The following is a 26,811-nucleotide window of genomic DNA, read 5'->3' as shown; positions in this document are numbered from 1 at the left end:
TTCCAGGTGGCAGGAAATGGATGTGTTCTCTTCATCCAGGCATGGCTGCTCAAGTGTGAGTAGACCAACATGCCACAGAGAGCAATCGCCAAGAGCTCCTGCATGTGCCGTGCCCAAGCGTCCCCTCTGCAGCTGACTCACTGTGACAAGAGCCCTGTGCAGGTTCAGTGTGGATCCAGACCTCCTGTGGAACACCTGCTGAAGTGCACAATCCCTGGTCCTAGCACTGAGGTGTAGTTGTGTAAATCTCAGCACACCTTTGTCCCTAGGTATGAGAGAAATGTTCTCCCCTTCTTCACAGAGATCATGGTGGAAGTGCCTCCTCTTACCCCTGAGCCTTCCTCTCACAGGTTCAGGAGCTGCACTAGTGTCCAGCAGGAGCGCAATGCTGACATGACGGTGATGGCCTCTGTCTTCTTAGTACAATGACCTACCTGAGACCCTGATGTGTTTGGTGATGCTCGGTTTTGACATTTCATGTGACCAGGAAGCTCATTCAGCCGTCTGAACTTCTCCCCAAAGGCAAGGGAGGCCTGTCAGCATTGACTCTTTGCTGGTGGTGAAGCACCTGGGGGATCTGGGCTGGGACAGGGGCCAGGTGATGGGCCTGTCTCTGCCATCAGGCTCACCACCACCTTCGTGTAGCAGGTGTGGAAGGCTGTGTGTAATGAGTAGACCCAGCAGCAGGGCTTGGGTGGCACCCAACCCTTGGTTGGCAGGCTCAGCTGATATGCTGAGTGTTCAGCTGGTGATACAGATTCCTCAAAGGAAAAAGTTTCGTGTTGTGAGGTTAGAAAGTTTCTGTACTGGGAGGGGAAATGTGATCCGTGACCTAGAGGAAGAAGGAGGAAGCTGGGCTGCTCCGAGGGGAAGGAGCAGTTTGTTAAAGAGCTGTTTGTGTTGATGGGGACCCAGGGCAGTCCGTGAACCACCAGCCAAGAGGACAGACAGGGACAAGCAGGATGGAAGGTTTAACAGGATGAGGAGGCAGAGCCAGCTCTTGGCTGGACTGGGGAGATGCTGAACAAAAGGTGACTGACAGAGAAGATGGGCAGAGAGTAGAGAAGCCTCACTTGCCCTGAATAGTGAAGAGGATCAGGACGGTGAAACCTGCACTGGCTGGAACAGGAAGACAGAGCAGACTTGGGGGAGTAGAGGAAGTTGTGCTGCTGGTGTTGTGCATCGGTGTAAGGTAAACTGGAGAAGGCTGCTCTGCCTGTGGGCAGGTAGGACTAGCAGGTTGTGCCAAACTGGGAGGGAAGCAGGTGCCTCTTTCTCACGTGGAAGCTGGCTGGATCAAAATCTGTGTGTCCAGCAGGCACAGGGAAGTGATCATGCCCTGCATTCAGACATGGTGAGGTTACAGCTTGAGCACTGCAGTCAGTTCTGGGTGCCACAGGATGAGAAAGACACTGAGGTGCTGGAGGGTGTCCAGAGAGGAGCAACAAGGCTGGTGGGCAGTTTGGAGGACATCATATGAGGAGCAGCTGAGTGAGCTGGGGGGGTTTACTCTGGAGGAGAGGCATCTGAAGGGAGATCTTACTGCACTCTACGTCTGTCTGAGGGGAGGATGGAGTCAGGCTGGTGTTGGTCTCTTCTCCCAAGTCACCAGTGAAAACACAAAAGGCAATGGCCTGAAATTGTGCCAGGGGAGGGTTGATAATTAGGAAGAATTTCTTTACTGCAAGAGTGGTCAGGAACAGGCTGCCCAGGAAGGTGGTGGAGTCACCATCCCTGGAGGTGTTCAAGAAGCACATGGATGTGCCACTTCAGGATATAGATTAGTGGTCATGGCAGTTGGGTTACAGATAGACTGGATGATCTCAAAGGGCTTTTCCAGTCTCAGTGGCTCTATAATTCTGTGACTATCACTGTGGAGTGGTACTTAATAGAAAACTTTGGTTAGTTCCAGGAGTTCCAGTTGTAAGGAGTATTGGTAAATGTGACCAGAGATGATGGGGGAAGGGAACTGACAAACACCCATAAAGTCATGAATAATATGGGGAAGTGACAGAATCTGTCAGGTGTCTGATGGCAAGGGCCCATCTGGGTGTAGCAGGTTTGAACAAACACAGTAGCTCATGCAGTTTATGCACAGTTTGGTAACGTGAGAAGTGGATGGCCACAAGATGCCACATACACCAGAGGCATGAGGTTGGAAAGAGATTAGACAAGCTCACAGAGAAGAAATTCCTCAGCGGCTATTAAAAATGTCTATCTGAGTCATCTTCCAGTTCATGAAGTCCTTGAACTGACTCTTAAGATATTCTTGCTTCTCTGAGCCTGCTCTGTTTCTATGGTGAATTTAAATGAGGTGTCCAAGTCAGTCTAACAGCTCGATGATGATATGTACAGTTCTGCTTCATTCCTGAAGTTTACTTGTGGGGCTATGCCGCTTCTGTTGCACAAGTTCTGGCACTTGTTCAGGTCATTAGACTGGCAGAAAATAACACTTTTCTGCCAGTTCATTTGGGTGAACCAGACCACTGTTTGCTGACCCTGTGCTATCCAGCAAAGCAGAATTTCCTTTGTCTTTCCACAGACTAAGAATAATTTGGAGTTTGTTAATGGAAGTGGAGATTCTCCTGTTATTACTCAATTCCAGGTATTCAGACTTAAATAATTTATCACATCAGAGTCATCATAAGATCCTGGTGTTTATTGGACTAGCTTCTAAAAGCTCCTGAGAGAGATAGAGCTTTGGCTGTGCTGAGTGTCAGAGTTTAGGAATCTCATTAAACACAGTAAGCAGAAAAAAAGAAAGAAGTGCCTGTTTTTGTGAGCAGCAGTGGGCTGCATGGCTTTCTGGTATGATATCATTATCATCACTGTGTATGGAAACCAGCAGAAATGCTGTTGGGTTTGGGTTTTTTTTGTTTGTATAACTGTTTCTTGTTCCTATGATTAGCAAAGTACCACCATTACCTCCTCTAGGAGCCTGCAGCCACACGATGATAATAAAGGCATGATAATAAAGGTACTGAGAAGCAAGCAGAAATTAGAACTAGGTCAATGTCTTAGTCCATGCTGCCATCTTCCTCTTCCTCTTCACAGGCTCACAGGATGTCAGGGGTAGGAAGGGACCCAAGGAGATAATCCAGTCCAAACTCCCTGCCAGAGCAGGACCACACAATCTAGCTCAGGGCACACAGGAACATCTCCAGAGAAGGAGACTCCACAACCTCTCTGGGCAGCCTGTGCCAGGGCTCTGGGACCCTTACAGTAAAGAAGTTCCCTCTTGTCTTGAGCTGAAACCTCCTGTGCTGCAGCTTCCATCCATTGCTCCTTGTGCTATCCCAGGAAGCAGTGAGCAGAGCCTGTCCCCCCCCTCCTGACCCCCAGACCGCAAATATTTATAAACATTGGTTCAATCCCTTCTCAGTCTTCTCCAGACTAAGCAGCCCCAGGGCCCTCAGCCTCTCCTCATGAGGCAGTGCTCCAGTCCTCTCATCATACTCCTAGCCCTCCACTGGACTCTCTCCAGCAGATCCCTGTCCCTCTTCAACTGGGGAACCCAAAACTGAAGGCAGTACTAAAGATGAGGTCTCACCAGGGCAGAGCAGAGGGAGAGGAGAACCTCCCTTGATCAGCTGGACACACTCTTCCTAATACACCCTAGGATCCCATTGGCCTTCTTGGCCACAAGAGCACACTGCTGTGCCATGGTTGTTCTCCACCAGCACTCCCAGGTCCCCCTCCCCAGGGCTACTCTCCAGCAGTCACCTCCCAGCCTGTCCTGGTGTAGTTTATTATTCCTCCCCAGGTGCAGGACTCTGCACTTGTCCTTTTTGAACCTCATCAGGAACCTCTGTGTCCAGCTCTGTGCCCAGGGCTCCCTGGATGGCAGCACAGCCTGCAGCTGTCTCAGCCAAGCCTCCCAGCTTGGTGTCAGCAGCAAACTTGCTGAGCAGACTCTGTCTGTCTGTGCCCTCAGCAGTGGCATTGATGAAGATGCTGAACAGGCCTGGCCCCAGCACTGATCCCTGGGGGACTGCACTGGTCACAGCTCTCCAGCTGGCCCTGGCACCACTGATCACCACTCTTTGAACTCTGTCTTGTAACCAGTTCTTAATCCACCTCCACTGCCTGCCTCTCCATCCCACACTTCCTGAGCTGGCTAACCAGGATGTTATGGGAGATGGTGCCAAAGGCCTTGCTAAGGTCAAGATAGACTACAGCCACTGCTCTCCCTGAACCTACCCATTCAGTTATGGCATTACAGAATGCTCTCAAGTTAGTCAAGTGTGACTTCCCCTTGGTAAAGCCACGTGGACAACTCCTGATAACTTCTTCTCTTCCAAGTGCCTTGAGATGCCCTCCAGAAGGAGCTGCTCCATCATTTTTCCAGAGATGGAGGTGAGGCTGGCTCTTGGTCAAAAGTCATGTGCTGTGGCATTACAGTGAGAACATTCTGTCATCCTCAGAGCAAGGATCTTCATATTTCTTCACTAGCTTCATAGGAAACAAGAATAGGACATATCTGGAGAACACCAGGACAGGGAGTGGCAGTTTCTGGGAATAATAAACAAGACTTGCACACACCGAGCAGCATTTGTCTGAACACATTAGACATCTCTCTTAACAGATTCTTCCACTCAAGCTTCATTTTGGTCTTGCTTCCTATGGAAAGGAAGTTAAAATATTGTCAATGAAGTCAGTTGAGTTTAGAGGGTGTTGACCCTTTCCTGGAGCAGACATCTGAAGAATGCCAGCTGAATAAGCCTAAAGGATGCATTTCAGAATGGCAAGGATGCCTGCCTGCCTAATTTCAGCATTGTGTCTATTCTCTTCAAAAGGTCCTGGTGACTGGGACGAGTTCCTGGTCCTTGAAAAAGACAAATGTCATATCTGTCATCAAGAAGGAGGATCCAGGCAGCTGTGAGCTGGTGAGTCTCTGAGAAGCTTCTTCCCATGAAGGACCAGAAAATAACTGGGAGCAGGCAGCAGGGCTTTGATGAGGGCCAGTTGTGCCTCCTCAACCTGATTACTTTCTACAGAGAGATCACAGCCGGTGTGGACAGTGGGAGGGCACTGGAAGTTGTATGAGTTGGTTGCAGCATTGACTTTATCAGGGCCTTTGGCGTGGGCTCCCATCATCTCCTTGTAGACAGGTTGCCGAATTTTGGACTGGTAAGTAGAGTGTGAAGTGAATGAAAAACAGGCTGAAGGGCTTGTGTCAACACTATCAAGTCCAACTGGTATCCAGTTACTGGGCTGTCCTCCGTGGGTGTGCTCTGATGAGTCAGTAGTGTTCAATGTCTGTTAGTGGCCTGGGCAGTGAGCTGGCTTACACTCTCAGCAAGTTTGCAGACAGTATCAAACTGGGGAGAAATTATTGCTATGGTATAGGACAAGGCTGCTACTGAGAGAGACTTTGGAAAGCTAGGGCACAGGGCTTGTCTCTCAGGAGCAGATGCCATCAGAACAGCTGCCAGCTGCTGTGAAAACATGACCAGAAGCTGGAGGCAGAGTGCCATGTGAAAAAGGTAACATAGAGGAAATCCATCAGAGAGGGGTCTTAGCTTCCGTACTACTAACCTACATCTCTTCCTTCTGTTTCGCTAGTGGTGGAACCCAAATGCAAGATCTGTTGTTGGCAACAAGTGTATGGAAAGTGCATCTAGTCATCGGCACTTTCAGCAGGAGCATCTTGGCTGTATTGAAACAGCAATCAGAAAAGCTACCTGAGCTTTGCTGAAGTTGTCAGGAATTCCCCACATCTGATTAACAAGAGCCACTGAGCATCTGTAACCAAATTATCATACTGGAAATTGCACAGGAACCCTGACTGCAGCCGTCCATCCCTCCTGACATTCCTTCAAGGTCTCTCAAGGCTTACTGCAGAACATTTCTTTCCCCCTGCCCTACTCAAAAGGAATTTTCTTTGGATTGGTATGCATGGGGTACTCTTCTCACTGTCCATCTTCCCTTCATATTGCAAGAGTCAGGCTTGTCCCAGGAGGACTGAGCACCTTCCGTTTTAGTTGTCTTGCCAGCCTTCAGTCATGGGGGCTCCTTGTTGCTTGTCCTTTTCTTCAGCTGCAGGAATAACCTCCATGGCTATTGAACTGCAGGGTGTTGCAGTGCTGTGACTCTGTGCAGACGGTGTCACTTCTGCATAGCTCTTTGTTCTGTTTTCAATAAATTCTACCTTATCACTGAAATAGCTCTGCTGAGACAACCACACGGTACTGTACAGATCAAAAGGCATGTTTTGACCTACCTGTGTGGTCAGTATCGCAGGAGCTTCACCAGAGGCACTTGGAAATCCTGCAGCCCTCGTGTACCTTCTGTGCAGTGCATCTGTGTACTCTTGGCTGATCCACAGAGCATTCATGGCATGGTAAACATGGATATTGATCTCCATGACACGATAGCCTTCTCCTTTCAACTCAGAGGCTATGGGGTGTTTGTCTTTCCTTTATGATCCTTAGCTAGTATTTTCCTGTGGCAGTTCCACATTACTGTTTTTTCCAGCACAAACACTAGATCAAATGTTTGCCAGCACTATGAAAGGTGTGATATTAGGTCATGTGCCTTTTTAAATTAGGTTAAAATCTCATCAAAGAAAGTGCTTCATTTGTTTGCTCTTGAATTAAACATAGTCTTATCAAAGCCCAAAGAGTAGTAGTGGGTCATCCTCCTTTGTTGTATTTTGGCATTCTCTTCATCAGTGGAAATCTCTGAGTTGGCAAGACAGAAGGACAAGAGCATAGCAGATCCAGACAGAGCAAAGGGAATGGACTAGCCAGCCTCCCAAAGGCCCTTCCAGGACCATATCCGTGGGTTTATGATTCACATTAGGTAAGTGACCCAGCAGAAGAAATTCTGTGGAGTGTTTTGGCCACCAGATCCCTGTGCACAGGTACTTACTGGCCCAGAATTCTCAGATGGGAACTTTCCTTGTCTTTGGGTGCTGATGCCATGTCAGCTCTCTAAGTCAATGGAAATATTCTGCTGGGAAAGCTGTTTTCAAACAATGTCACTCCCCAGATACTGAAAGACAAAGTTCACAGTTTCTCCTGCTGAAGTAATTCTGTGGTGCGTCTACTAATCAGCAAACAGACTTGGCCCTGTGTCTTCTTCTGTCTAGGTGTGTTCTAACTACTGGACTGTACTGTCAAGGTCTTGCTCTTTTTTTTGCTCTTCCCAGCTTCACTTGCATATGAGGGCAATTTTTTCTGGCTAGGAGCTATCACAGGGCAGGGAAGCCAAAGAGCTAAAGATCCAGAGAAAGATGGTGGCTGGAAAAGATCCAGATGGACATCTGAGTAGTGAGAAGAAACAGATGAGATGATGCAAAGTCATTTTCAAAACTAAAGGGCAAGGTGGGGCTACACAGGCAATGGAAAAAGGGACAGGCATCCTAGGAGGGGCATAGGGACAGTGCCCAGTTGTGTAGGGACATGGTCAGGAAGGCTAAGGTGCAGCTGGCAAGGGATGCAAAGAAAAACAAGAAAGGCTTTTACAGGTGCATTAACCAGAAAAACTGATAAGCAACAGTGGGGAACTAACAACAGTGGACAAGGGAGAAGGCTGAGATTCTCAACCGCTTTTTTGCCTCAGTGTCCATTGGCAACCTCTCTGCTCATGGCTCTCATGGTGATGGCCCACAAGAGGGAGACCAGGGAGACAAAGTCCCTCCCTGTCTGTACGTGCAGACAGATGCATGAGCCTCTGAGGAACTTGAAGATATACATGGCCATGGGACCAGAAGAAGTGCCTCCCAGAGTCCTGAGGGAATTAGCTAATGTGGTTGCCAAGCCACTCTCCATGGTATTTGAACAGTCCTAGCAGTCAGGTGCAGTCCTTGGGGACTGGAAGGAAGAAAGGAAACATTGCACCCGTTGTTAAAAAGGGTAGAAAGGAGACCCTGGGAACTACTGGCCTGTCAGCCTCACCTCTGTGCCTGGGAAGATCATGGAACAGATCCTCCTAGCTGCCATGCTAAGGCACACGGAGGACAGGGAGGTGATTCAAGACAGCCAGAAGGGCTTAACTCGGAACAAATCCTGCCTGACCTACCTAGTGGCTTTCTACAATAAAGTGACTATGTCAGTGGGCGAGGGATGACCTGTGGGTGTCATCTATCTGGACTGCTGCAAGGCTTTTGACACGGTACCCCACAACATCCTGCTTGCCAAGGCGCAGAGATAGGGATTTGCTGGATGGACTGTGCAATGGATAAGGAATTGTCTGGATGGTCGCATCCAGAGGGTGGCGCTCAAGGACTTGAAGTCCAGACGGAGTGCAGGGACAAGTGGTGTCCCTCAGGGGTCTGTACTGACACCTCTGTTGTTTAGTATTTTTATCACTGCTACAGACAGTGGCATCGAGGCACCATCAGCAAGTGTGCAGATTACACCAAGCTGAGTGGTGCTGTGAATATGCCAGAGGGACAGAATGGCATCCAGAGAGACCTGGACAGGCTGCAGAGGTGAGCCCAGGTGAACCTCATGGGAGTCAACAAGAGCAAGTGCAGTGTTCTGCACCTGGGCTGTAACAATCCTCAGTCAGTACAGACTTGGGGATGAGCTGATAGAAAGCAGCTCTGTGGAAAAGGACTTGGGGGTGCTGATGGACAAAAAGCTGGATCTGAGCAGACAGTGTGAGCCTGCAGCTCAGAAGGCAAACAGCAACCTGGGCTGCATCCAAAGCAGCATGGCCAGCAGATCCAGACATGGGATTCTTTACTCTGGAGAAACCTCAGCTGTAGTACTGCGTTCAGGTCTGGAGCTCTCAGTGCAGGACATGGACCTGATGGAGAGTGTCCAGAGAAGGCCATGGAAATGATCAGGGGGGAACAGGTTGAGGGAGCTGGAAGTGTTCAGCCTGGAGAAAAGGAGGCTCCAGGGCGACCTAATAGTGACCTTCCAGTACCTGAAGGGGGCTACAGGTTTACACGTTTACAAAGGCCTGCAGTGACAGGACAAGAGCAGTGGCTTCAAACCAGAGCAGATTGGATGTTAGGAGCAAGTTCTTTACTATGAGGGTGGTCAAGCACTGAAACAGGTTGCCCAGGGAGGTGATTGAGGCCCCTTCCCTGGAGACATTCAAGATGAGGCTCCAGAGGGCTCTGGGCAGCATGATCTAGTGGAGGATGTCCCTGCTGACTGTAAAGGGGGTTGGACTGGATGACCTTTGGAGGTCCCTTCTGAACAGACCATTCTATGATTCTATGATTCTATGCTATATAGCTGCAGGAAACTTCCCAGGTGCTCTTTGTTCTGGATGGTCAGCCATAACTGGGAGTACAATCTTGTCTTGCTGTGTCAGTGTCAAAGGCTTCTCCAAGTCTTTGTAGATGCTCCAGAGCTCTCCAGTGATGAGGACCCAGGGGCATAAAGCCAACTTTTAAGCATTGCCTCTTTAAATATATTAGCTCAACAGCTGACTGAAACCCTAATATGGGACACTGTTGTACAGGAAGACCTGTAGCACCCAGACCATGAGGAAGGTTGTTCTGAAATAAGACAGACTGTGTCCTGTGGGGAGGAATTGGCTCGTTGTCTGTCTCCTGTAGATGTCAGTGTTCTGGAATGTGCAATGTCCTGTGTTATGCGAGGTGACTTCTCCCAGTCTCTGCAAATGCTTCTTTCAGTTATAGACTCTGCAAGGTCCTGGAGATGTATCTCTTTGGATTTCTGCAATCATATAAGTTCCCTGTCTCAGGCCCACTATGAGACCCTCTACTCCATTATTCCAGCAGGGATGATTACAGCAACCTTTTGGGCTGCCTACACACCTCAGCTACCACCAGATCAACAGTGGACTAGTGGTGCCAGACCATCGTCCCACAATGGTATCAACCATGAGTGGCCGGAACGCAGGGCTGGCAGCCCAGAAAGGAGCCTGGAGCTCCAAGCTGTAGACTGCCTCTTCACACAGGTTAGAATGGCAAATTAAATGTTACCAGGGCCTGGTCTCAGGTGTGAGAACTCAACTCTCTGCACTGCTTCCCCAAGATGACTGTGGGCTGCCAGCTCATGTGTCCCCAAGCACAGTGCAGGTGTGAGCACAGGGCACTGACAGTGGGCACAGCACACACTCTGGATGTGGCCAGGAGTGGCACCAACAAAATCTCTGTTATCTGGACTGCGTTAGAGCTGCTCACTCTTGTGAGGGGAGAAGACCTGTGTCCCAAACAGGGCAGCCTTAATTGTCCTTGGTGTCTGTTGTGAGAGAGAAGACTACAGCTCTGTGATCTACACAACTGCTCTGCCTGATGTTGCAATGTGTAGGTGGTCCTGGGACTCTACTTCATGGTTCACTCCTCGGCAGAGACATCAGCAACAGGAAGAAGCTGCATGACTGTGCAGCAAATTCAGAGAGACTGAAGAGTTGTGGTGAACGTGGGCTGTGGTGGACTGTGTTTGGATGGCCACAGGAGTGATGGTGGAGATGAATTTGGGCAGACTGAGAAATGGAAGGGCAGTCAGAAAAATTACAACTCTTCCAAAGCAGTGTGTGCTGTTCATAGGGAGTGTGGATGTGATGTTTCTGCTGTAAAATGCCCAGAGACTCTAGAGTTCCATGAACTTTAGGCTGTCCTGTCCAAGATTTCAACCAAGACCTCCACATACTTCACATCTGCCAAGTAGGGCATATAATCTCCAGGAGAGAGATGCAGATTGAAGGAGACCTGCTTCAGTCCCCACAGCCCCAGAGGAGGGCCCTGACATTGTGATCTCTGACAGGTGTTTGTTTGACAGACTTCCAGAGACAGTGATGTCACATCCACCAATCACCTCAATTACCAAGACAGTTTTCCTTGGTGAGTCCCTTCATCCTGTCCTCTCCAGTTCCCTGTTTCTTGTCACCCAGGAGTGAACTTCCTGGCTCTGTTCTGAGGTCCCAATCATTCTGCACTGGCACTAAACATGCATGCACACAAATGACAGGAATGCGAGGCAGAGGCACTTTCAGTCATTTCCATGCTCTTTATTTTGTAGTGTTTCTGCACTGGGTATTCCTGTGAAAATGATTTCAAATTCTCTTCTTTCTACAGTTTACCAAAAGCATGGCTTCAAATGCAGTATTTGTGAAATACCCACATGCTGTGCCTTCTCTGCCCTGCTGCTTACAGTCAGCTGTGTTACACCACGTCAGAGAGAGTCCCAGGCTTTATCAGCTTCAGAAGGATGAGACATGCCACAGAAAACGCAGACATCAGTTCCTATTCTCCAGAAACTTTCCCAGCCTACAGATATGGTTAAAAACATACAACAGAAATGCTGGTGCCCTGCACGCAGGCACACACCTTCCTCCTGCCACATTACAAAGCTATGGCAGGGTTGAGTAATTTGCATCATCTCATACGAACTCAGCTCCCAGGTTCACACCCTTCCCCTGTTACAGAGCTTAATTCATGTGTTGATCTTACACACACAAACGATCACTGCAGAGACCACAGACAAGTTCTGTTATGGGAACTTGATTTCCAGAAACTGGCAAGAAATTCCCAGCTCCATGTACAGCCCAGGGTAGCAGCAGAGGTGGCAGTTGCCGCTCCACACCTTAGGAATAAAAGCAGAGGTTTGCAGAGAGGCTGCAAGAGTGCACAAGGGGCAGCAACACAAGAAGGCTCAAGATGAACACTTTTTGAGATGCATTAGTTTATGGAAAGCCTGCCTAAAATCTTCATTAAAAGCTGTATAAATTACTGGATTGATTAGTGAGTTTAAGTAACCTAACCATGTCAAAAAGTCCAGTAGGACAGGATGAAACCAACAAGCATCTTGGCAGATTGGTAGGACTAGGGACATGACAAAAAATGGCAGCCAGCAGAAAATGAAAGCTCCCAGAATAATGCCTAAAGTTTTGGTGGCTTTCCTCTCTCTTGCAGCAGAAATTTTTTTCCTTTCCAGGACACTATCTGCAAATTTTATTTTGACCTGGTTGATAAATATTGGGGATTCACCTGAGTGGGAATGCCCTTCATGAAGGCTGGCATTAATAGAACAGAGGGAAGACCCAGCAGAGCCGGTGATCAGGTGTGCAGTAGTAAAACGCTTTCCATACAGTGAAGGTGGCTTCAGAATCCGGGATCGAGCTGCTGCATAAATTCTACCATACAGTATCAGGAGGAGTACAGTTGGGATGTAGAAAGCTCCACAGGTGGAATAAATTGTATAGGAAATTTGCTCTGTGTTCACGGCACACTTTGCAATCTCTTCATGAGCTTTAACTTGCCTCCAGAAGAAAGGCGGCACAGAAATGCTGATGGAGATCATCCACACCACAGCAATCATGAGCACGGCACGGCCAGCGGTCCGGCGCTTGGCGTATTCCAGAGCATCTGTGATAGCCCAGTACCTGTCCAGCGCAATCACACAGAGGTGCAGGATTGAGGCTGTGCAGCACGTGATGTCTGATGACAACCAGATATCACATAGCACTTGGCCAAAGGCCCAGGTGTGGGTGACCGTGTAAGCAATGCTGATGGGCATTACAAGCACAGACACCAGCAGATCAGTCACTGCCAAGGAGCCAATGAGGTAATTTGCAGGTGTGTGTAGCTTTCTAGTCAGAAAAATTGTAATGACAACAAAAACATTTGCAAGGATGGTTGCCAAGGTTATAATGGACAGGAGGACTGACAGTGAAATCTTCATCCCTAGCAGTGTTCCATCATCCAGAGCCAGAGGGGGTCCAGTAAAATTCAGTGACCTGTTTGCTGAGCTCTGCAGAGAGAGCTCTGCTGACTGGTTATACTGAGTCATCCTGTGCTCTAATTTCACTTCTCACTCTCCAGTGTAACCTTTCTGGGACAATGCTGACTGCTTTGCTAAAATAATACCTTTCATACAGGAGCCCAACAGTGAAGAAATATGAACTTGTTGAAGGCTTCAGCTTACACAGCAGATGAGGCACTCTGCTAAGCTAGATTTTTCTTCACATCAAAGACACTGTTCAAGCAAAACACTGGCATAACCATCCAGATCTGACTGTGGTGGGTGGTGATGCTGCGAGAGAGGAATTTAGGTGGTTTTCATCTTCCAGATTACTAAATCATTCTTTATTATCTTTTCTTCACACCTCCTTTCTGAACTAATCTTCTGCAAAGCTACATAAATCAATACTCAAGAGTGAGAGACTGAAACCCAAACATCTGGGCATGTAATTGATGCCTCTGTCATTAAGCTATCATTAAGAGTAATTTCCTGCCCTCTCTGAAAGCTGGATGTCACATTCTTTATATTTACCACATGCACATTACCAGTAGAGTACCTGAGATACAAAACAATACTGTCTGGATTCCTTCTGTAAACATAATTTCTGCCAGATATGTAGATCAAGACCACCTAGTGAGGAGTGCAGATTTGTGCTTTTTCATTTAGTCCTCCAGACCGTTCAGGTTCTCTTTTCAACATTCAGTCTTCAAATGATGAAGTCATGCATTGGGTACCAGCGTTCACTTTGTTGGAGCTGAAGCTCACAGCATGTTCCAAGTACTGAGATGTTCCTGATCATGCACATGGTGAATGATTGTAATAATCTGTGGAGTGGTGATTCAGAAGAGGAAGAGTAGACTGGGTAAGAGGATCTGGAAAAGGAAAGGAAATGTTTGAGTCTGGAGTGGTGACAGAAGAGCTGTGGAAGTTGAGGGATAACAGGACACAATCGGCAGGTGTTCCATGTGTTTTGATTTGCTCAGTGTAATCTGACATCTTTACAGATCTGAATAAACATCCTAAGACAGACTTCCTCAAGATCTTTCTTTCAAATCCACCCACAAGTACCAGAATGTCATTTACATCATTGTCAGCCCAAGCTTTCTTGAAAGAGGTCATGAATATGGGTCATAAATGTCTGCTATCAGGGGTAAAAAGAGATGACAAACACCTCCACGAAGAAAATCACCAGGCCAGCTTCCTCCCAGCCATGGACGAGAAACATAATTGACACAGAAGTGAGAGTCACCCATTTAGGAATCTGTAGAGCAAGAGCACCACCTGGCCAGGCTGGATCCATGAGCCAAGGTCAGCAGTATGAGATTCAACCTGGCCAAGTGCTGAGTCCCGCACTTGGGTCACAACCACCCCATGAATGCTCCAGGCATGAGCAGAGTGGCTGGAAAGCTGCTGTCAGGAAAGGACCTGGGGGTGCTGGTTGACAGCAGCTGCAGATGAGCCAGCAGTGTGCTCAGGTGGTCAGGAAGAGCACCAGCAGCCTGGCCTGGGCCCGCAGTGGTTTGGCCAGCAGGAGCAGGACAGGAATTGTCCCCCTGGACTGGCACTGGTGAGGCCACACCTTAAGTACTGGGTTCAGTTTTGGTCACTGACTCCAAGGACACTGAGGGGCTGAACAGGTCCAGAGAAGGGCAACAAAGGTGGGGAAGGGTCTGGAGAACAGGGCTGGGGAGGAGCAGCTGAGGAAGCTAGGGGTGGTCAGCCTGGAGAAGAGGAAGCTGAAGGGAGACCTCATTGCTCTCTACAGCTCCCTGAGAGGAGGCTGCAGTGAGGTGAGGGTTGGGTTCTGGTCCCTAGTAATAACTGACAGGAGAAGAAATGTCCTGAAATTGTGCCAGGGGAGGGTTAGGTTGGAGATCAGGAAAAACTGATCAGGCTGCCCAGGGAGGTGGTGGAGTCAATCATCCCTGGAGGTGCTGAAGAATTGTATGGACATGGCACTTGAGGATACGGTTTGATTGCCACAGTGGTGTTGGGCTGATGGTTGGACTCAATGATCTTGGAGAGCTTTTCCAACAAAAACAGTTCTATGATTCTATTCTAAATTCAGTGTGAAACGCTTAACACTTTGGTGCCAGCCTCTCTTAAGCTCCTGAATCCTAACATATAGATTGCCACTTTTTGGCTCTTTTCATAAAGATCACATCCACTGCCTGTGAGGCAAAGTTAGGTTTAGAGATGCTGCTTCTTTTGAGGTGCATTTCTTCAGGAAGGGACCCTAGAAGAGTTTCATATTTCACACTAGGCTGTTACTTTCTTGACTTGTTTTATCCAGGAAGGTCTGTAAAAAACCCTCTGTTCCTAATGACCATTTTTGTGGCACTGAACAAAGATTCAGTGTATAAGAATTTCTGACCATAAGAACAGCCATGGTGACCAAAGCCCATCAAACCCAGTCACTTGCCTCTGATGATGACCCTGAGGTTCAGTTGAATCTCGCTGCCTTTTTCTGATGCTTGTCCAACTCTAACACACTCCTCACACAAAGGGACCAGAACCATGGTATTGCAAATGTGTGGACACCTTGGACTGATCCCACAGCAGCCTTCTGTTCTCAATTTTTTTTCCTAGTATTTGCTGAGTTTAACTTTGCTTTTTTAATCATAGCACTGAATCACAGCCACACAAGAATACATCTGGTTGGAAAAGCTCTCCAAGCTCATCTAGTCCAACCCTCCACACAGCACTGCAGAGTCAACACTAAACCATGTCCCTAAGCACAGCTCCACAGCTGCTCAAACACCCCCGGGGATGGTGAATCCAGCACTGCCCTGGGCAGCCTGTGCCAATATTTGAGAACCCTTCCAGTGCAAAAATGTTTCCTGAGCTCCAGCCTGAGCCTCCCTTGGGACAGCCTGGAACCATTTCCTCTGCTCCTGTCCCTTGGCACCAAGCAGCAGAGGCTGCCCCCTCCTCATTGCAACCTCCCTGCAGAAAGCTGCAGAGAGCAATGAGCTCTGCCCTCAGCCTCCTCTGCTCCAGCCTCAACACCCCCAGCTCCCTCAGTTCCTCCTCACACCCAGCTGCTCCAGGCCTTTCCCCAGCCTCTGCCGTGCTCTGGACAGGCTGCAGCCCCTCAATGTCCTTCCTGGAGTGAGCACTCAAGCTGTGGCCTCAGCAGTGCTGAGCACAGGGTGATGATCCCCTCCTGTCCCTTGTGCATCTGCAGACTTACTGAGAGTGCCTCAATGCCCTCACCCAGATCATTGATAAAGACATTAAAGAAGACATGCTCCAGCACTGAACCATTTTGTCCAGGGCAGAGGGGACTGACCCAAGCCTTGTGCCAGGAATTTCTGAAGGAGAATGCCATGGGAAGCTGACATTTCCACGGAACAGTCCAGTTTAACAGAATTCCACAGCTTCAGTGCTCACATCAGCATTTTTTCCCATTCCCTTTTTTCCCTGTATGTACCTTTACTGCATTCCCTTTTGCCACTCTGTAACTAAGATTCTTTGCCAGTCTGCAGTCAGTCCTTGTCTTTACTCCCATGAAGAGCTTTGTTTTACCAGAAGATGTCATCACCCCACTGCTCATGCACTTGGCAGATCATTCAACACGTTGGGCACTCTGAACTTCATCTGCTTTCTTTAAGTCCCTGGAAACATCCTGGTCAAGTCTCTTTAGAGCCCCAGCAATCAATCATCTGAACAGTGCCCAATCCAGATACTCATCCACTGCTCTTAATTATTTCAAGAGACTGAGAGACATAACTTACCTTTACTACAGCTGTTCCCTTAACCAGCACCTTTACCCAGTGTGCAGCACTACTTGCTTGTTGTAAGTTCCACAGAGTGCCAAGTCCAGGAATCCTGCTTACCAATGAGCAGTCTCTGGCTGCAGAAGGTGGCACCACAGCAGCTGTCTCACAGTGAGCAGCTGCGAGGGGAGTTTCAAGCAGAGGCTGAATGCCCCCCCCCCCCCTCGACAGCACTGCACTTCAGATCTTCAGCTGCATCAAGCTCTGGAGCTGAGCACTGGTGGGCGATGAAGGTTTGTTGTTCGCTTTGGCCCCACTTGTAAACACCCACGTCTAGTGGACAAACACCCCTGAGTCAGTCCAGTTTCTCTGCAAGAAATTTCCTTTACATTCTCTGGTAGGTTTTTCAGTTTGGTTTGGATTTGTTTATTTCCTCATACCTTTACCATTCCTTTGACTCTCCACTGGACCTGTCACTTTTAGAGTCTAAGAAATCTCTTTCAAGTAAACACTGGGCTGGTCACACATCCCAAAAACCAAATACATCAGAGGCACTGACAAGCAATATTAAAGACAATGACATTATTACTTAAAAACTGAAGCCAAGGCCAACCTTGATTTCAGTTACTAAGAGAAGCTGTATCAAGCCTTTCCCACGTGTTGCAAGTATCAGCCATTGTTCACTGTCAGAACAGTTCTAGCAACATGAAAGAAAATTAAGAGCACATCACCCACCCACCTGTACCTGAACAAGCTTATTAATCCTGTAACTTCCAACAGCTGTCAGTCACTGAGAGGAAAAAATATCTGGTGTGAAACGTTATCTGCAGTCAAATGAGCCAGTACAGAGTTCAAATGAACGAATAATTTCCAACATATCAGTAAACAGAACAGCCTGGGAAAAATTCTGATGGAATCCAGACAATGCCTCAACAGATCCAGAGTTACTGAATTGATTTCTATAAATAACTGTTTTCATGTGATGAAAAAGGAAAAATAAAACCCAACGATTTTTACAGACATACTCCACGCCAGGTATGAAAGAGTGCATTGGCTGTTTCACAAATAAGGCTGTCGTGACTGAAAGCCATTTCCACCAGTAAATGTACACCCTGCATCTGACACATCTGGCAGGACTTCTGCTGGGGTCCTCAGGACATTCAGTAGGATAATTTTGTGTTTAATAGAATCTTGCACTTGTGAGTACTGAGCAAGTCTTTTGATTTTGAGTCTTTCTGCAAGACATTTGCACTCTGAGCAGCTCCACCCATCCCAGTTGGCAGAGATGTGTCAATAGCCCTGCAAGGCAGCTAGGCAATATTAGTCATTAGATTAAAACAGATGATCAGAGCATGTGGTCCTGAGAATTTTTGTTCTTTACACAGAACTGAGGTCGAGAAGGACCTCAGAGAACTGCTTGAGAGAGTCCAGCCCAGAGCCACAAAGCTGCTGCAGGCAGTGAACATCTCATGTGAGGCCAGGCTGAAGGAGCTGGGGCTGGCAGCTGGCAGCAGAGGAGCCTGAGGGCTGCCCCCAGTGCTGTGTTAAGGATGCGCAGGGCAGTGTCAGGAGGACGCAGCCAGGCTCTGCCCAGGGATCCCCAGTGACAGCACAAGGGGCACTGGGTGCCAGCTGCAGCAGAGGTGCCATGGGAAGAGGAGGAGAAACTTTGTCAGTGTAAGGGTGGTGGAGGCTGTTGCGGAGAGCAGGATTAATTCGTGGCCGAGTCGAGAATTTATCAAAAATAGATATTTTTTATTTTTACAAAACCCGCCCCCACAACTATATATACAAAGATTAATTTCGTTTGATAAACAGGTTCAGTTGCATGAGAATTAATCTACACGGATACCATTAATAATCTGATTATTTTTGGGAAGTCAGATTTTGGAAAAAGACTCAGCTATTAATTAATAGCAGTTTCTTACTAAATTAAGCTAAGCCAAATAACTCACTCAGGCTGGCTCGTGCGGTCTGTCTTCCTCCTCCAGCGGCTGCAGGAGTCGTTAAGGGTCGTTAAGGGTCGTTAGGCAGACAAAGATGTGCCTAACAGGAAAGTGAATCCTTTGGTCTCTCTGCAGTCCAGGCACAGGGGGAGTGAGCGAGCTCAGGCAGAGACATACGTCCAGGCACAGGCAAAACCCAAAGCGGGAACCCCAAAGGCGGGAAGACCCCCAATATTTATAACCTTCGCTAGACAAAGGGCAGAGTTACCACACCTTAGGCACGAAAGCGCACGGCCAATCCCAGCCTGGCTCCAGCGCGGGAACTCACGGGGCAGTCCCCGCCCCCTTCACGGCTGCAGGGCAGGCGAGGGGGGAGGGAAACCAGGCGGCTTTTCCCCTTTCCCCCCGAAGTCCGGGCAGGAGAGGAATTTAGGGGTACAGGACTCCAGGACATCCCACCCCGGTGGTAATGAGCATCTTTGTCTAGAACTTGAGTGACAGGTGATCCCCCTTCAATTTAGGAACCTATTAATATATATATATGGCTTAGCCTTTTCCAACATTAACAATATGTAACACATTAATCGCCCCAACAATATTTAACAATACTTAACAAGGCTTAACAATAGCCCAAACAGTATTAATAAAGCTACACAGTCCATTTGAAGATTGCTCTGTTCCTGGTAGAGCAACCAAGTTCATGGCAGAGCCTTAGATGCTCTGAGTCCATGGCTGGAGGTCACAGTCCGTGGGTCTGGATGCCATCATCCACTGGCCACCCCGGTGATATGACTCCATCTCTCGTGTAGCTGGTTCTCCCTTTCCCAGGTGCTGGTCAGGTGGTCAGGAACTGGTCCTCTGCCTTGACCTTAACCTGTAAGGAGACAAAACCTGCCTCGGCCTATAAAGGCCAGGCTTAGCAATTAATAGTTGGGGACGATCCACCGTGTACTGATCCGGTGGCCTTTTCCATTTGCATCTAGGGCTTCCCAGGCATATAAGCCTCTGGGTTTACCCCGTGTCATTGGCACTACCCCTATAGGTTGGCCTTTTGTACTGGGGCAGGTGGTCAGTGACCACGTGGCTCATCTAGGCAGCAGGTCTTTATTCTGGGGGCTTCTGTAGCTCTCCCCGTGACTGCTGACCATTAAAAGCTGCCGAGCCACTATTACACTAATTCAGTGTTTTGCCTCCCGTGTGGGAGACGAGAAAGGGTTAACCTTTCTGTCTGGGGACGAGCTGCAGTTCCCAGCGGGGGGGCTGCCGCTTCTGGGCGAGCCGCTCCGGGAGCCACCGCTGGGCGTGCCGCTGCCGCTGGCCCTGGGCTTCTCGCGGCTGCCTCTGGATTTTGCAGCCGATTTCTGAAGGCACCGCACTAGATCCTTCAGCTGCCAGTCTGCCAGCTGCCTTAAAACAGTTTTTGGTACCACTAAAGTCAGGGCTTGTCTATACCAACTGTTCTTTTCTCTGGGTCTCCAGTCACTCTGTTGGTCTCTGCCCCTTCCCCTCGGGGAGAAGCCTGCAAGACCCGTCCCCCTGGGGCAGCAGTCCTGCACTGGCCGGACTTGCCTGCGTGGAGTCCTGGGATTTTCTGGGGGAGAAGCACGAGACTGTCTCTCCCCAGCCCCTTTTCCTTCAGGAGACCCAAACCCAAACTGCAGCCCGTGGGCATTCAAGTCGGTTAACAGTTCAGCCCAAGTCATTACATGCTCTTTAGCATCATCGTCCTCTGAATTCTTTCCAAGCACACGTTCAATTTTCTCAACATTCTTCATTAGTTGGATTTGCAGAGTTGCTGGCAAACCCTTCATAATAGGGTGCAGTCTCTCCGGGTCCACAGGGGCATAAAACGGGCAATCGTAATGTCCCTTATCATAGATAGCCTGGACACAGGCAAGTCTGCGGAGAGCAGTGATGAGCTCAGAGGAGCTGGTGACCCGTAGTTCCGTCGGCTCCCCCCGGTAGGCTGGACGGACACTGCTTGCCCAGTACGCTATCCGGGCGGTGAGGCTGTGTGTCCCCTCGGGTTCACGTGTCAGGAACACATTGTCCCCCCAGTCTCCAGCCGCTTCCTGCAAGTCTAGAAGGACCCGGTCCCCACCGGCTCGGGACACTCGATACACATAGTCAGCGACTGAGTCCCCAGGTTCTCTCGCATATTTGACTTGTAAGTCACTGAGCTGTGCATCTGTAAACTGCTTTTTGATCACGGTGGTCCCTGCAGCGCCTTTTCTGCCCTTCACGGACTGAGTCCTTATTACCGGCAGCACGTGCTTGTGCACCATGGCGCCCTCCTCACCGGAGCTCTCTTCACCGCTAGCCACGGGGAAGTCCGGTCGGGACCTGCGCTTTCTGCGTGGCTTTGAGGCTTTCTGCCACGCAGAGGCATGTGCAGAGGAATTCTCTGAGTCTCTAGCAGAGTCTTTTGTGCCTGGTTTTGGGGAACTCCTCTCCCCCGAAGAGCCCCTCGGGGCATTCTCTGCCTTTTTCCCCGATTCCCACGAATCACTCCATTCAAATTCAGACACGGAGGCCGAAGAGGTAGTGTCTGCAGGCGTTACAAGCCTTTCTTTCATCCGGGCAGTTAGTGCCGCGGTCAGGCTCTTTGTCTGCGCCAGCATGCTTTCCCAGATACTTTGGCTTTTAGCTTTTTCTGCTAATAAATCCTTTTCCAAGGCCTGAATTCTTTTTTCATAATTTTCAAATTCGGCCAGAGTCTGGGTCACGACTGACCCCAGAACAACAGAGAAATGCTCCATTGGAGACTCAGGAATCACAGGGTCTGAGCGCTCAGCTAATTTTCCCAGGATTTTCTTCGGATTTTTACAATTTTGCTGAGCCCAAATTAAATCAAGTCCTGTGATTAGGCATCCCTTTTCTTGTAGAAATTCTATGATTGAACTACCCTGCTCGCTGCGCCATAATGTTGCGGAGAGCAGGATTAATTCGTGGCCGAGTCGAGAATTTATCAAAAATAGATATTTTTTATTTTTACAAAACCCGCCCCCACAACTATATATACAAAGATTAATTTCGTTTGATAAACAGGTTCAGTTGCATGAGAATTAATCTACACGGATACCATTAATAATCTGACTATTTTTGGGAAGTCAGATTTTGGAAAAGGACTCAGCTATTAATTAATAGCAGTTTCTTACTAAATTAAGCTAAGCCAAATAACTCACTCAGGCTGGCTCGTGCGGTCTGTCTTCCTCCTCCAGCGGCTGCAGGAGTCGTTAAGGGTCGTTAAGGGTCGTTAGGCAGACAAAGATGTGCCTAACAGGAAAGTGAATCCTTTGGTCTCTCTGCAGTCCAGGCACAGGGGGAGTGAGCGAGCTCAGGCAGAGACATACGTCCAGGCACAGGCAAAATCCAAAGCGGGAACCCCAAAGGCGGGAAGACCCCCAATATTTATAACCTTCTCTAGACAAAGGGCAGAGTTACCACACCTTAGGTGCAAAAGCGCACGGCCAATCCCAGCCTGGCTCCAGCGCGGGAACTCACGGGGCAGTCCCCGCCCCCTTCACGGCTGCAGGGCAGGCGAGGGGGGGGGGAAACCAGGCAGCTTTTCCCCTTTCCCCCCGAAGTCCGGGCAGGAGAGGAATTTAGGGGTACAGGACTCCAGGACAGAGGCATGGAGCAGGCTGCCCAGAGAGGCTGTTGAGTCTCCTTCTCCGGAGACTTTCCAGACCCCTCGGGTGTGTTCCTGTGTGTCCTGTCCTGAGTGACCCTACTCGGGAAGGGGGTTGGACTGGATGATCTCTGGAGGTCCCTTCCAACTCCTAATGTTCTGTGATTCTGTGAACTTGACATATGTGATTCTGGGTGTTCCCTGTGTCAACATTAAAATATGTTCCCCACAAATAAATCCCCCCCAGGGCCTATAGGCTTATGCAGAATGATTAGCCAGAAATAATCCTTCCCTTACAGGCAGTAAGGTGACACTATGCAGTGTGGAACTGTAAAACAGATACATGCTGTAGTTCCTAAACGGAGCTGTGATTCACTTCAGCCGCTTGGAAGCTCCTGGGCTCTGTGAAGAAAACTTGCAGGCAAGTGCTGTGCTTGGGGATGTGCACAAGGCCAGAATGACCATTAGAATTTCTTAAAATCTACAACCTCTCTTTTCCAATGCATTTGCTTAAGGACCCAGCTTCATCCACTACAGATAACCACTACACGCAATGGACTGCTGCAAATGTAAAGTTCCAACCTTGAGGGGCTCTGAATATACTTTTCAAAGTTTCCTTGAGTGTACTTCTCTGTGATGCCTGTTTCAGAGTCTGTGTTACTTAATGTGTGAGCTGCTGATCACTACCACCCATGTAACTAAAAAAACAAAAAAAGAAAAATTAGTTAGGCTGTGGTTAAAATTAGTATATAAGGATATAATGAATTTCAGTTACCACCTAGCTAAAATGAGTGTCTTCTCAACAGTTTAACGTTTTAGTTAAATTACCTTTTACTCAAGGAAAAGTCTTGAACAGAGGTCAATGACTTCCCTGTTGAAAAAGAAATGGAAAAAATCGTATGCTTAGGCTACACACACTGAAGAAAAAATAAAATCAACTCTCAACAGTCATGAAATTAACTACAAGGATGTCAAGGAAAACAGAAGAAATGCACACACTTGCACATCCTGAAACCCTGGGAGCCCAGCAGGAGGAAGAGGCCATCTGGCATGTTCAGCTGAGAGCAGTCTCCCACTGGGATGTGTTGCCAGGGCAGGATTTCCATGGTCTCAGGAACATGAGCAGAACCTGATCAGTTACCATCTCTAGATAGTGTCTCCAGCATGTGTAGTTTACAGTCTGGGTATTTGCAGGCCACTGACTGTGGTGTCTGCAGTTATGTTTAGAGTGCTGAAGGCATCAACCTCTGTTATCCCTCTGGCCCTGCACCAATTAGGTGTTTCACCCCCACTTCATCTCAGGCAAATTGGCTGCATTGTCACTGTCCTTGGCTCATCTCTTCTTTGCCTGGTGCCTGTACCCATAAGCATTACTTCAGTTCAGAGTGCCTGAGGGTTGAAGGTGATGCTACAGCCTACCAGAGTGTCAGCACAGCCCTGCGATGTGCAGTGCATAGCTCGGGGGAAGGGCTGTGTTGGACGCTTGCAGGCAGTGCTTCCTACAAAAGCTGGAGCAAAATCAGCCAAACCTGTCCCTGGTTTATCCACATCACTGCCCCCCACGTGGCATGTAGGTTTGGCAGTCAAGGGAGGATGGAGCAAACTCAAACACATGTGAGGATGATGAGAAACCAAGGCACAGAGTGACCATGAAGTGAAGATAGACAGCAGTGACACAGCCACTACCACAGCAAGCAGCACTGTCACCAGAACCTCTTCAGGAGCCACTGAGAAGGGAACAGCAGCTCCTAACTGCAGGCCACCCTCGGCAACTGCCTCTCTTCTTCACCCCAGATGCGACCAGGACTGATAGTGTCCCTCATTTATACACCGCCAGTGGTATTGAAGGTTTCATAGAGGAGGAACCTTTTGGTCAGTTCCTCTGTACATTCAGTGGTTCCTGTGAGAGTCTGGGAGGTGAGGATATGTAATCATCTCTTAATACCCTGGAGAGACTGGAGTGGCTCTTTTTCATTCACTATTAAGGAGGAAAGATAATTTAATCACAGGAAAGAGTACTTAAATGGAGAAACAATTTTAGAAAATGCTGTGCCCTTTGGTCTAGCAGAAGTCTCAGTTCAGGTGCTGGAAGGTGAAGTGAGGCACTTAGTGTGGGAAGAGAACACACTTCAGCTGTTGGTGATAACCACTGGGACTATTCCACAGTTCAGGGTCCTTACTTGGAACCAGGTATTCCTTTTGAGAAGATGCTTTGTGCTTCAGCTGTGAAGTTACAGGAACGCAGCAAGGGCAAGGGGGGGCAGCTCTAGCCTGGTTACCTGAAAGGGAAAGCAAGTGCCAGTCGTGACGGGGCAGGTAAAGATGCAAGCAGGAGGCTCCTTGTGACAGTGCCACCGAGTAGACTGAGCCTGATTCGCGAAGAGAGCAGTACCGAGGCGAGCTCTGCTCAAACGCGCTTTTCCGAAGCCTTTGAGAAGCTTTTTTCTTCACTTTGGGACTCTCAACCGGAGACACCCAGGCGGCGGCAGGGCAGCAGCAGGGCAGGGGCAGGGCGGCGGCAGGGCAGGGCAGGGCGGTGGCAGGGCGGTGGCAGGGCAGAGCGGCAGCAGGGGCAGGGCAGGGCAGAGCGGCAGCAGGGGCAGGGCAGGGCAGGGCGGCAGCAGGGCAGGGCAGCTGCAAGGCAGGGCAGGGCAGGGCAGGGCAGGGCGGTGGCAGGGACAGGGCAGGGCATGGCAGTGGCAGGGGCGGGGCAGGGCAGGGCATGGCGGTGGCAGGGGCGGGGCAGGGCAGGGCAGGGCATGGCGGGGGCAGGGGCAGGGCAGGGCAGGGTGGGGGCAGGGCAGGGCATGGCGGGGGCAGGGGCGGGGCAGGGCAGGGCGGTGGCAGAGGCGGGGCAGGGCAGGGCATGGCGGTGGCAGGGGCGGGGCAGGGCAGGGTGGTGGCAGAGGCGGGGCAGGGCAGGGCATGGCGATGGCAGGGGCGGGGCAGGGCAGGGCAGGGCAGGGCAGGGCATGGCGGTGGCAGGGTGGTGGCAGCTGGGCGGTGAAGCGCGCGCCGGAGAGCGAGGCTGCACCCCCCACACAGGAGCTCTGCTGCCGCCCTGGGGCCCGAGTCAGGGACGGTACCAGGAGGCTGCCTACTGTAGTGCAGCCCTCTGATTACTATCCCTTGTTAGTTACACAGGCAGGGGATGAGGAGGTTGCTAAGAGGGCTAAAAGCTATCAAAAAGGACTTCAAGGCACTGGGAAAAGCAGTCGAGAGAGCAGGGGCACAGGTAGTCTTGTCATCTGTACCCTTAGTCACAGGTTGGAATGCAGAGGAATAGCAAAGTCTATTTGATGAACAAGTGGCTCAGAGGCTGCTGCCTCCAACAACGCTTCAGATTCTTTGATCTTCGGGAACTTTATATGGCCTCGGGTCTGCAAGCAACAGATGAGGCACACCTGACGCAGAGGGGGAGAAGGACCCTGGCCCATGAGCTGGCTGGGCTTGTTGAGAGGGCTTTAGAGTGGAAGGGGGAGGGGGTTAAACATGACAGCACTAGAGACAAACCAAAGGAAACTGAGGGTTGGCAGGCCAGAGCTAGGGGTAAAAGCAGCAGCCCAGCTGAAGTGCATGCACACAGTATGGGACACAAACAAGAGGAGCTGGAAGCCATGGTGCTGGAGGCAAACGATGGTGTTGTCGCCACCACAGACACGTGGTGGGATGGCTCACATGATTGGAGTGCTGTGATCAATGGCTACAGACTCTTCAGGAGAGACAGGCAAGGGGGAAGAGGTGGAGGAGTGGCTCTGTATATTAGGGATGCTCTGGATGTCATGGGGGTAGAAATTAAGGATGATCAAGTTGAGTCTTTATGGGGGAGAATTAAGGGGAAGGCCAACAAGGCTGATATCCTGGTTGGAGTCTGTTATAGATCACCCAACCAGGAAGAAGAGGTTGATTTATTACTCTTTCAACAACTGGAGGCTGCCTCAAGATCACCTGCCCTTGTTCTGGTGAGCGACTTTAACCTACCAGACACCTGCTGGGACTTAAACACTGCAGAGAAGAGGCAGTCTAGAAGGTTTCTAGAGTGTGTGGAAGACAACTTCTTATCCCAGCTGTTACATGAGCCTACCAGGGGGGCAGCCCTGCTTGACCTGCTGCTCACAAATAGAGAGGGGCTGGTAGGGGATGTGGTGGTTGGAGGCTGCCTGGGGTCCAGTGACCATGAAATGATAGAGTGAAACCAGGAGGGGCATCAACAGAACCTCCACACTGGACTGCCCAAGGGCAGACTTCAGCCTATTTAAGGAACTAACTCAGACAGTTCTGTGGCAAAGAGCCCTTAAAAACAAAGGGGTCCAGGAAGGTTGGAGCTGCTTCAAGAAAGAACTTCTGAAGGCACAGGAGCAGCTGTGCCATTGAGCCGGCAGACGAGCCAAGGAGGGAGGCAGCCAGACTGGATGGGCAGGGAGCTGCTGAGAGAATTAAAACAGAGAGTGTATCACCTTTGGAAAAGAGGGGAGGTGTCCCAGAAGAGTTCAAGGATGTTGCTAGGTCTTGTAGAAAAAAATTAGAGAGGCAAAAGCCAACTTGGAGCTCAGGCTGGCCACGGCTGTCAAGGAAAATAAAAAGTGTTTCTTTAAATATCTGAATGGCAGAGAAGGGCCAAGGACAAGCTCCAGTCCTTGTTAGATAGAGAGGGGAACAGAGTGACAAAGGATGAGGAAAAGGCAGAGGTGCTTAACATCTTTGCCTCAATCTTCACTAGTGGGACAGGTTGTCTCCAGCACAGCTGGACTCCTGAAGTGGCAGATGGAGTCAGGGACCAGTATAGTCTTCCTCTAATCCATGAGGAAGCAGTAAGGGACCTGCTGAGACACTTGGATCTT

At 49.5% G+C, this 26,811-nt stretch overlaps 1 protein-coding gene across 6 annotated transcripts in view; it reads right to left on the bottom strand.

The window, feature by feature from the left end:
• Positions 1 to 10,920: 10,920 nt before the first annotated feature.
• Positions 10,921 to 26,811, bottom strand: part of HTR1D (5-hydroxytryptamine receptor 1D) — a 121,974-nt gene continuing 106,083 nt past the window's right edge. For 2 of the 6 annotated variants that reach the window (XM_064172606.1, XM_064172603.1), the window contains exon 2: positions 10,921 to 13,546. In XM_064172606.1, coding sequence (XP_064028676.1) covers positions 11,586 to 12,722 — 1,137 coding nt within the window. In that variant the 5' untranslated portion in view covers positions 12,723 to 13,546 and the 3' untranslated portion in view covers positions 10,921 to 11,585. Of the gene's footprint in view, positions 13,547 to 17,132; positions 17,857 to 22,552; positions 22,669 to 22,798; positions 22,842 to 24,150; positions 24,250 to 26,811 lie in introns of those variants that run through there. The other 4 variants (XM_064172602.1, XM_064172604.1, XM_064172605.1 and 1 more) reach the window with 4 other exon arrangements.

This window comes from Pogoniulus pusillus, chromosome 37 (assembly GCF_015220805.1).
Source record: "Pogoniulus pusillus isolate bPogPus1 chromosome 37, bPogPus1.pri, whole genome shotgun sequence".
Classification (NCBI taxonomy): Eukaryota; Metazoa; Chordata; class Aves; order Piciformes; family Lybiidae; genus Pogoniulus; species Pogoniulus pusillus.
The sequence above is the reverse complement of the archived record's forward strand: the minus strand, read 5'-3'. Positions and strand labels throughout refer to the sequence as shown.